At 34.4% G+C, this 12,328-nt stretch overlaps 1 protein-coding gene across 1 annotated transcript in view; it reads left to right on the top strand.

Annotated features, from left to right (window-relative positions):
• The first annotated feature begins 10,338 nt into the window (after positions 1–10,338).
• LOC124529751 overlaps positions 10,339–12,328 on the top strand; it is a 116,246-nt gene continuing 114,256 nt past the window's right edge. The window contains exon 1 of the mRNA XM_047103656.1: positions 10,339–10,516. Coding sequence (XP_046959612.1) covers positions 10,447–10,516 — 70 coding nt within the window. The 5' untranslated portion in view covers positions 10,339–10,446. The remainder of the gene's footprint in view (positions 10,517–12,328) is intronic.

Genomic DNA, 12,328 nt, shown 5'->3' with positions numbered 1-12,328 from the left:
CTAATTTTAAAAGAACGCCTATTTTAAATATTCATATCCATATTCAGAGTAATATAATTATAAAGATATAGATATAGAGGTAGACGACGAAAGATAGATGTTTGGTAGATATGGTTAGAAAGAATGTTAATGTAATGTCTTGTGAGATGATGTCCGACAGTGAGGTATGGAAGGAGAAGACTTGCTGTGCCGATCCCAAGTAAAATTGGGATATGGAGGATTTTTTTTTTATGGAATAGGTTGGCGGACGAGCCATGGACCACCTGATGGTAAGTGGTCACCGTCACCCATACAATACAAGACAATGACGCTGTAAGAAATATTAACTATTCCTTACATCGTCAATGCGCCACCAACCTTGGGAACTAAGAGGCTGTGTCCCTTGTACCTGTAGTTACACTAGCTCACTCATCCTTCAAAACGGAACACAACAATACTGAGTGGGTGGTACCTACCCAAGCGGGCTTGATGATGATATATGACATTATATATACATGTATTGCACGATCCAAAAATCTAACCTAACACTTTGATAAGCAATTTGCGACGTCAATATTTTTTTATGTGGAAACAGTATTCCTGTTCGTTATCCCACACCGCTGTTAACTAGGTAAACATCCGGTTTGTATGTGTTTTTTTCAATTGTTGAATGTTTAATTTTTGATAGTAGATATGTTTATTTTGTGCGTAATATAATACGAAACGTAAGCGTAGTATTATTAATGCGGTCTCGTTAATATGATCTAAGTATCATATGTGCTAAATTTAAATATTCATTGTTGTAAATTTAAATTTATTTTTTTCAGATAAATTGACAAAGGAGCTTGTTAAATAAAACACGTCTATTCGCATGAATCGTTTATTCGGACTGGCTCCACGTTGACAACTACCCTATACTTATAACATACTATGTTTATAACATTAAGAACACAACAGAGCTCTGTATTGAAATTGGTCTTACATTGAGACTGTGACAAAATAAATAATCGTGGGGATCAAAGACGTAATCACAATCGTACAATGAGGGTACTGCTAGCCGTACCCTTCAAACTAGAACACAACTATACAAGTCTTGCTGTTGGACAGGAGTACGTGTCTTCTTCTGGCTGACGGGTTTTGACAAAACTAACATACCAAATGCCACTTATCTTACATGTTGCCACTTCAATGAATATCGTCATCTTTATTTTATCTGATATTACAATGCTGCTTATTTGAAATTTATATTATTTGCGGTATAACCATCAAAATAAACGTAGCTAAATACCACAGGCCGATGACGGGCAGCAGCGTCACTGGTGCGAGTAGCTACGTTCTGCGATCGCCAACACGCCTGCCCAGCGTGGCGTTTATGGGCAATATCCTCTAAATGTAGCACTCACACAAGCCACGGCCCCCAGTTCCCGGCAGCCCCGCTATTCCTCGTCATGGTGGCGATGATTATAACGGCGGGACGGGGGGTGCTAAGAATCACCGGGCTATGGGAGGCCACCATAACCGACTGACCCTTGCGACGTACAACGGAGGCACGCTACGTCTTGACTCGCATCTAGCGCAACTTGAGGTAGAACTTGGGAAAATTAGGTGGCACATATTAGGGCTATGTGAAGTCCGGAGAGAGGGAGAGGACACCGTAACCCTCGATTCGGGCCACCTAATGTACTTCCGAGAGGGAGACCAACAATCCCAAGGTGGCGTTAGGTTTCTGGTAAATAAGTCCCTAGCTGACAATGTTGTGGAAATCTCCAGTGTGTCGAACAGGGTTGCGTATCTCATAATAAAGCTCACCGAGAGGTACAGCCTCAAGGTAATACAAGCGTACGCACCGACCTCGGCACACTCGGACGATGAAGTGGAAGAATTGTTCGATGATATATCGAGGGCCCTCCACTTCAACACGAAAACCCACTACAACGTTGTCATGGGGGACTTTAACGCTAAAGTGGGAGTACAGAATTGCAGCGAATCGGTACCCCATGGATTTGGAAGTAGGAATTATAGGGGGCAAATGCTTGTCAACTTCCTCGAACGGGAGGGGCTCTTCTTGATGAACTCCTTCTTCAAGAAACAGCCCCAAAGGAAGTGGACGTGGCAAAGCCCTGACACTATGACCAAAAATGAGATAGACTTCATCATGACAAACAAGAGGCACATATTCAGAGACGTCTCTGTGATCAACAGGATCAATACCGGTAGTGATCACCGACTTGTCCGAGGCTCTCTGAATATCGATTTTAGGGCCAAGCGCGTCCGTCTGATGAAGTCCACGCTCCGACCAAAGCTGCCCCAACCCATTGCGGGATCTGAAACGTTCCAGTCAAACCTGGAGAACCGATTCGCTGCCGTGAAAACCACAGCAGACGTAAACCAGACCCTAGAAAATGTAGTTCGAATTCTCAGGGAAGAAGGTACAAGATTTTGTGGCATGCAGGGTAAGGGCAGGAAGTCCAAACTTTCAGAAGAGACTTTAGGGCTAATGAAGAAACGACGTGAAAACCCACTTGTCACTTCGTCAGAGAAGCTGCAACTAAACCGAGAGATCAGCAAGCGCATACGACACGACCTCCGGTGCTCCAATAATCTTACGATTGAAAGAGCAATCGAGCAGAATCTGGGGTCTAAGGTGTTCGTACAATCTCTTGGAAGGAGCCACCTGACGAAGTTGACCACATCAAGTGGAGAAGTCGTTTCTTCCAAGCCGGCAGTTCTTTCGGAAGTAGAGGACTTCTACGGCCAATTATACGCATCGCATGCACCTCGACATGATCCCGAAAATGAGGATTCTAGACCTACATTAACACGCCATTTCTCAGAAGACCTGCCTAAAGTCAGTGTTGGCGAAATCGAGATTGCTCTTAAACAGCTTAAAAATGGAAAAGCCCCTGGAGAGGACGGTATTACTATAGAGTTATTAAAAGCAGGAGGTAATCCGGTACTCAAGGAAATCCAAAAGCTTTTTAACTCTGTCCTCCTCGAAGGGAGAACTCCGGAGGCGTGGAGTAGGAGTGTGGTCGTCCTGTTCTTCAAAAAGAGAGACAAAACCCTGCTGAAGAACTATCGTCCCATATCCCTACTGAGTCGCATCTATAAGCTGTTTTCAAGAGTGATCACGAACTGTCTTGCGCGAAGATTCGACGAAATCCAACCCCCAGAACAGGCCGGGTTTCGGACCGGATACGCCACCATAGACCACATCCACACAGTGCGGCAGACTATACAGAAGTCCCAAGAGTATAATCGGCCCCTGTGTCTTGCATTCGTGGACTATGAGAAGGCCTTTGACTCGGTTGAAATCTGGGCTGTTCTGGAGTCCCTGCAGCGTTGCCAAGTTGATTGGCGATATATCCAAGTGATGAGATGTCTCTACGAAACCGCCACCATGTCCGTCCGAGTACAGAATCAGCAAAAAAATTCCATACCATTGCATCGAGGAGTGAGACAAGGGGACGTTATTTCCCCCAAATTGTTCACTAATGCAACGGAGGATATGTTCAAGACGCTGAACTGGAAAGGACGTGGCATCAACATCAATGGCGAATACATCTCTCACTTGAGATTCGCAGACGACATCGTCATCGTGGCAGAAACGCTGCAGGACCTACAACAAATGCTGAACGATCTGGCTGATTCTTCTATGCGTATCGGCCTACGGATGAACTTGGATAAAACCAAGGTCATGTTCAATAAACATGTTCTACCGGAACCGATTGCGATACACGGTACCGTCCTCGAAGTGGTTCAAAAATATGTCTACCTTGGGCAGACTTTGCGATTTGGTAGAAACAACCTTGAGGACGAGGTGAATAGAAGAATTCAGCTAGGTTGGGCAGCGTTTGGAAAATTACGTCGAATCTTTACATCGTCGATCCCACAATGCCTTAAGACGAAAGTCTTCAACCAGTGCGTCCTACCCGTCATAACATACGGAGCCGAAACGTGGACACTTACGGCAAGGCTGGTCCGCCAGTTTAAAGTCGCTCAGCGTGCTATGGAAAGGGCTATGCTCGGCATTTCTCTGCGGGATCGCATCAGAAATGAGGCGATCCGCCAGAGAACCAAAGTTATCGACATAGCCCACCGGATTAGTAAGCTGAAGTGGCAGTGGGCTGGCCATATTTGCCGCAGAACCGATAACCGTTGGGGGAAACGTGATCTAGAGTGGAGACCGCGTCTCGGCAAACGGAGTGTAGGACGTCCTCGGGCACGGTGGAGTGACGACTTACGCAAGAGTGCTGGCAGGAGCTGGATGCGAGTAGCCCAAGAACGATCTCAGTGGCGTGCAATTGGAGAGGCCTATGTCCAGCAGTGGACGGAAATAGGATGATGGATTGGATTGGATTTGAAATTTAGAACAATTAGATGCATCAATAATTTAATATGAAACTCTTTCGTTTGACGTACCTACTAACATTAAATTTAAGTTGGAACTCAATGGATTATTATGTTAGAATTGTGATTACTTCTTTGAATGATATTAATAATAATATGTTAGAATAATAATATTTCTAAAACATAAAATGATCATATTATGTTTTCGTTTCCACAAATAAAATGAACCAGAGAATAATTAAAATGCTCTAATTTAGTATCTCATATATATACAGGTTGGTTGGTAATTCGACGTATACCCATTAGGAGGTGATAGGGTGACAATTTTCAATAATTTTAACCCCCATGTGCAGAATCCAAAAGTGAACCATTTTTAAGTTATCACGTTTTTTAGTTTTTTCAGAATTTGTTAAAAATGCAACTTCAAAAATTTATTTTAAAAAAAAGTTTCAATTAAAATCTACTTTTTTTCTTTTGTTTTATAAAAACGATTAAACACTGGATATTTGTCAATATTTAAATAATAATTATCGGTCCAAATTTAAAAATGCAAGACGGAAAACGAATTTATTTCAATTTTTTTTTTGATTTCTTTTCTTCAAAAATGCCTCAACAACTAAAAAAATATTTATGATACTTGGCCTGCAGATTATTTTAAAATCATAATCGTTTTCATAGCTTTCCAAAAATGTTTAAAAAGAAGGAAATTATTTCAAATCAATCGAAATAAAATCACCAGAAAGGCCGCTGGTGGACCTTCGTATTCGAATAAACAAATCAATAAAAACACTTTAATAAAAACTTATTAAAGTGACATACTTAATACAAATTTAAAATAAAATTTAGAAACAGAAACGGTTCGATAGCTAAGTTATAAATATGACATTTTGTAATATAGCCTAAGTAAAGTATTATATATACAGCACACACAGCATGTTCTACAATAAATAATGCTGGATTCTATCCTTACTATTATCCTCACGAAGAAGTTTCTGATACTTTTTTTTTAAATAAATTTTTGAAGTTGCATTTTTGATATAGTGTTTTTTTCAAAATTTGTCAAAAATGCAACTTCAAAAATTTATTTAAAAAAAGTTTCAATTAAAATCTATTTTTTTCTTTTGTTTTATTTTAAATTTTTAAATTCTTAGTAAAATAGGTATGATGATATATGATATACATAATACTCATTGCTCATTAACAAATATTTATTTCCTATTTTCAAAATGAACCTAAAAATGAACATTAAATTTATTATAATTCAATAATTCATTCAAGTAAAATTAATAATTAATTAATGATGCTGCATGAAATATTACCGATTCACCAAAGTCATAATCTTATTCTATTTAGAAACGTCAAACTTGCTTATTGATTGTCAAAAATCAATCTCAAATTACAATTGTAGCAACTTTGGAAACTAGGAATTTGTGTCCATTAAGTCTAAAATTACACCCTCGAAACTAGTAGACAACAATACTATTTACAAAGCCTCTCACAAAGCACCAGCTGACCATAATGAACCTAAATGAGATATTGATATTCGGTTCAGGAATATCGTTGGACATTTCAATCAAACAGCTTTGTAAAAGTGAAATATTTGTACTTATATTTACCAAAATCTATAGTAGATTATTTTGATATTTTTTTTTATTTCATCCTTGGAATTAAAATATTTTACCATCCTATCCTACTAATATTAAAAATGCGAATATTTGACACTCTTTCACGAAAAAACTACTAAGCGGATTTGGATGATATTTTACAGCAGTATAGGATATACGTCAGATGACCATGTAGGCTACAATTCATAATGATTTTGTGTAATTTGATCGTAACATAATATAACATTCAAAGTACCGTGTGAAGCCGGGCGAGTAGCTAGTTATAAAATAAAGTAATACCAAAATGTTTCGCGTAAAAATTTAGTTTTATAAATATGGAAACTTTGCAAAATATGTTCATGTTTTATAATTTAGTCATGTACATGTTTTGTAAAAAATAATCTCTATTAAAAAACAAAAACAAAACATCAATAAAATCTAAACATTTTCGAATTTTACAGTATCTTATACAGGTATCTGAGATTTTAAATCCAAGGAAAATTGCTTGTGAAACGTTTTAATATTTAACTGTTTTCCGCAACACAACGAAAAACTCATCCATTTTCCATACACGTCACTACCAGCTTATTGAATTCTAACTCAATCTAAACTACCTAACTCCGAGCTACATAAAATTTTAGCATCCTTGTAAACAGCTTAAACATTCACCCCTAGGTTATAAAAATGCCTTTACGCCGCACGTACAAACATAATCATTATTGGATTATTCTGTAGTGTGATGTATCTAGCGTATGCTCCGGCTCAAGTATATATTAAGGCTCATATCGTGTTTTTTGAGTGTTCTTTTGAGAGTTGAAATGTTATTTACAATATACATATTTTTAGTAATGAAACAAAATTACAAATGAGTTTCTTTTCGCTTTTTCTCATTCTAATCTATCTATCTTATATATTAATAGCGTATGTTGAAAATGGTCCCAGTGATTATGATAGAACGATAGCTCCTTATAAAAGATCAGTTATGTTATCTGTGTAGAAAATTAAAAAGGATGCTTGATTCCAATTTAATAAATAGTTACAAGTTAAGAGAGAATTAAATTTGGAAAAAAAGATACTGGCCATATAGAGAGCAGCGTTGTACAGCCATGTAAAAATAAAAATAAAAAAAAAAAACAAAACGTGCGAACAGACGTCAGTCAGTTTACAATGTAATTATCAAAAACAAAACCATAGGTTTCGAGACATGTAATTTTATTTAAAAATAAATTTTACAAAAATATACATAATTTAGATTTCACAGTACTTGAATAAAAAATATTAATCTATAATTATGAGTTCCACAATTTCAATAACGAACTAAAATTAAAAACACGTATATTTAATAATAAACTACAATACATCCTTTTTAAAAGACAAAATGTCTATTATTTCCAATGACATTGCTGTTTAACGAGTAGTAGAACTGAAAATGAGCCTGTTGTGGAAGAAATGCCTCTAACCCATAACCCCATTAATCCTAGCGCCGAACATTGTTCTGTGTTTTGTTCCGGTACGAACGGTTAGTAGGACAGCGAAACAAGCCTTAGGTTACATGTATAATTTTACGGTTCGCAGCCATTATGAATGTACTACACGAGTTATGCTCCTCAAACTGTCTATAAGCACTCATCGACTAATTGGTGACTTAAAGCGAGTTCGCTGTTCGATTTTAATTGAACATATGTTGATCAATAATAAATTATAGTTTTGAAATGTCTTATCATTCTGAAATCAATTTATGTTGCTTCAATTTGATCGAGAGTTTTTTAGAGGCGATTCAAATGGCTTTTTATTCAGTTAATTCCAATTTCACTAGTGATTTTTTGTTGACATTTAATGAACTAAAAACATTAACTAATGAAGCACATTTCGCCACGCTGCTCCAATGCTGGTTGATGGATTTATATGTGGCATATTCTTGACGAAGTTTTCCTCCACCGCCGAGCACAGAAAATTCAGCGGTGCTCGTATGGATTAGAACCCACAATCATCGGTTATGATGTACGTGTTCTAACCACGAGACCATCTCGAGTCTTCATAACATATACGAATATATCCGAAAATAACTTATATAACATTTATCTATCTATTTTTACATTCATAATTTACATAAGAATACGTATAGATCGAAATTAAAAATAGCTACTGTACAAATCAGGACTGCTTGCAATAGTTGCAAGAATGTTGCTAGCATTTCCCTATAGAATAGCTATTTCGATCTCAGAGAAATGAACCAGCTCTCCTTTCACCAGTGGAGGCAATAAGATCATCGTTTTACTATTTGCTATTAGTTGAAGTTCAATGTGTTTCAATGAATAAGGATATGAATTAAATGATCCATATTACGCAAATTTAATGTTGCCTGTTAATAATGTAACTCTGTTACTCAATACGAGATAATATAGATTATAAGAAAGCGTAGGGTACCTATACAGTATTGATAAGCGAATAAAAGTCCTCTGTACGACGACGATTTTGCGTTATCCGCTGTTGTAAGACATTACTTTAACAGTAGTATATATTCATCAGTATCGTTTTATCATGAATGCTGACGGTTGATATACAATTCATTTTGTAATACCTATATAATAACTACAAAGATCATTCGATACATTATAATGCAATTCACAATATCAATTTACTTACAGGCGCACATATATATATATATATATTGGCGGACGAGCGTATGGGCCACCTGATGGTAAGTGGTCACCATCACCCATAGACAATGACGCTGTAAGAAATATTAACTATTCCTTACATCGTCAATGCGCCACCAACCTTGGGAACTAAGATGCTATGTCCTTGTGCCTGTAGTTACACTGGCTCACTCACCCATTACATTGGTATATTATTTTTATGTGCGTGTATACATTGAACTCCATAATCTTTGTGGCTATATGGATGTAGTAGCCAATTAAGTTGTAAGTTTTTTTTTAATAAAAACATATGTTTTCTAATTTTTATTTCGTCAGTACAGCTACACTTTCGAGCTTCACTTTAAATGGTTTGTTAAATGACACATGAAAAGTGCAAGAATATTTTATTTAGATTTTCAGCTACAACACAGTCAGCAAGTACATATATATGTTATATATCGAGTTATATATAATTGTTTGCTTATATAAGTCACGGTTTCAGTTCAGTGATCAGTGAACTAATTAGCTTCGCTGGTTTGACTTATTACTATACAATTATAGCGACTACAACTTTGTTGTTCCTTTGTATACAATCATTATTTACATTTTAACAAACATAATATTTCTGATATAGTATCACACGGGTAAAATAAGGGTTACATAAAACGATAATATTAATGCACAAACATACAAAGTTATTTCTTGTTCTATTTCTCTACCAATAACCTAAATAAAAAGATCAACAGACTAGAAAAACATAGAGGTAGGTTCCCAGACAAGCTTGCTCAATATGGACCTACCACTAACTCATCAGATTTATTTATTTTTATTTATTTATTTATTTAAGGTTCGTCAAGTTACAACTCAAATGGGTTGATACGTTACAATTACAATAACGCTATGTAAATATTAACAATTTGTAACCTTGTGTAGACAAACACCACATGCATATACATCTAAGTGAGAAAGAAGCTAAAGAGTAATAAAGTTAGACAATGAAGATGATTCTTATCTAATAGAAAAAAAGAGAAAAACAGTAGTAAGGATAAATTACACATAAAACAGTATAAAAATAAAATACAGACGAATAAAATTAAAATATACAGACATTAAGGATAACTTAATCGTTTCTTTTTGAAATAGTCAGGTGTACAGATATTCTACCACAAAAAAGGAATACTTTGTATTATTGTGTTCCGGCTTGAGAGTAAGTGATAATATGTGGTCAATGTGGCCGTCCGCCTATTTATATAAAACATAAAAAATATTTATACATAAGACACTACTGGCAGAAGATAATGTATTTTCTGTACTGATAAGTACGAAGTATCTACCGACGTTCATTAATTTCAAATTTATTCCATAAATATTTATAACTCATTCTAAAAATAAAATAATCTCCCGATTTAATCTTCTCTGAATGGATATTATATTTAGAATTATATTACCAAATATCATTAATATTTCGAATCGTTCTAAGTGATATTTATTATGTTTTTAAAATTTTAGTTTTTCCGTATTTTATTTAATGGAAAATAATCTGCTAAATTAATTAATAAAATATCATTAAATAAATAGTTAAATCAGCATATCTAATACGATAAATATAAATATTATTATATATGATCGATTAAATAAAACGTTGCGTACGTTTTATTTAATCGATCATATTATATTTATAACATGTTAAATCATCAAAAATAACATTTAAAAGAATCAATAACAACCGAATGTAACCGTCGTAGGCCAGTAGTCTGGGCGCCGTTGCGTCGAACGGACGTCTACGTAACGTAGCGCGCTACGAAGCTTGACTCGTAGAATGTGATACGCGTGTCGATTTACATTTTTTCTAAGTGTGATTTTAAAGTGCAAGTATGGATTGGAAATTATATGTAACATTTCTGACACTCATCATCGGTGTTTGCGGTAATCCAGCGAAAATAGGTAAGTGAATAAATTATTTTTGATTTACACTTATTGGATATCGGTTCGGAATGCTTAGAACAAAGAAGCCGTTTACACAAGACGTTGATTCTGATATTTTGTAACAAATGTTACATAAATAATACATACAATAAGAATATGTTATAAAGCAATGATAATGATAGGATTTTTTTCTCAAAAATATTAATAATTTATAAATTAGAAATTTTACTAAATGTGTGTTTGTATTAATAACATAATTAAATACAGTATATAAATAGATAATATTATAAGAAATACTCAACAACTTATCTATATACTCAATTATTTATATGTGTAGATGTTTATACACATAGATATAATTTAAAAATTCTTATCAGTTAACACGAAATACTCGTTTTAAATATATATTAATGGTATCATTATTATTATAACGGATTCTAATATCCTTATTACCTTACATGTAATAATACACAATATTTAGTTTCCTGTCTCTGTATATCAAGGATTTGTTTTTACTGAGATATGGTATTATATTAGAAACAAAATAATCTAATATAACACCGTGTGAAACTAATTCTGGTATATAAAAGGTTTAAAAATAGAACAACTATTTTTTTTTAAATAGATTTAATTTTGTTAAGATATATAGCAGGTATCTGTACTATTATTATAAATGCATAAGTAGCTCTATCTGTTACTTAATCGCCTCTATACCACTGAACCGATTTTGATGAAATTTCTGTCCCTTTGAAGAACATAGGATACCATTTATAATTCTTGGATAAAATAGAGTTTGATTTTTGAGTTTAAATTATTAAAGTTTTATAAATTTGAGCTAGCACGTAATATATTATTTTTGTCAAAGTGTTACTAGCAGTATTATACAGTCAAACTAATAATATGGAATCATTGGTTTTGATCTGTTTTCGTTCTAAATTAACATTGATACACAATGAAATCAAATTTGTTAACCGGTTCAGTTGTATGTGTGTGTGCATAAATATTATAATACTCTATTGTATGTATGTGTTGATAAATGAATGAAACCAAACTGTAAAACGTCATGCATAATGTTATCTTGTGTGTATGAGATTGTCTATATGTACATTAGAAGAAAGAACAAATAAACGGATTTTAAACTTATTGTCATAATACTTTGTAAAATATTGATAGATGATTATTGAAGAAAATTATTACATTACTTTTTTTTTCTTATTACGATAAGGTTCTATTTATATATGAAATTCAATTTCGGAAACATCTTGTTAATATTTGAATGTAGTGCATAAATCAATTGAAATTAGAGTAGGCTGTGTATCAAACTCGTATTATGAGAACTAGTAATTTACAAAGGTAGTATTTGTAATAGAAAATTAAACTTGACCTATTGACAAGTACAGAGAACAAATAAAATATTTCATATTTATACGTGATGGTTTAATGTTAGGAATGCGTGGATCGAAAGAAAACATTGATTAAAAACCTGATTAAATAAAGTAGACTTTCAATTTATATGTTGCTTCTAATTTATTTTGTGCTCTTTAAATTATCACTATATTAATATTATAAAATAGCCCGTATTTCTCAGATCACATGTATGTGTGTATCGTTGAAGGACTCGTTAGTCTAGTGGCTAGACATATGGCCGTAAAACTGGTCCAGAGTTCAAAGCCCAGGCGAGCGCGATTAAATATTATTTGGGGTTACTATCGAAAAACAATTCAGTACAGATCTTAGTATAGAAAATAGTAATAAAATGTATAGTGCACATTTCCGTGCCTCAGAGAGCATGTGAAAGTCAGTGGTTCTGTGCAAAATTCATTTCGATCT

Source organism: Vanessa cardui, chromosome 5 (genome assembly GCF_905220365.1).
Source record: "Vanessa cardui chromosome 5, ilVanCard2.1, whole genome shotgun sequence".
Lineage (NCBI taxonomy): Eukaryota > Metazoa > Arthropoda > Insecta > Lepidoptera > Nymphalidae > Vanessa > Vanessa cardui.
The sequence above is the reverse complement of the archived record's forward strand: the minus strand, read 5'-3'. Positions and strand labels throughout refer to the sequence as shown.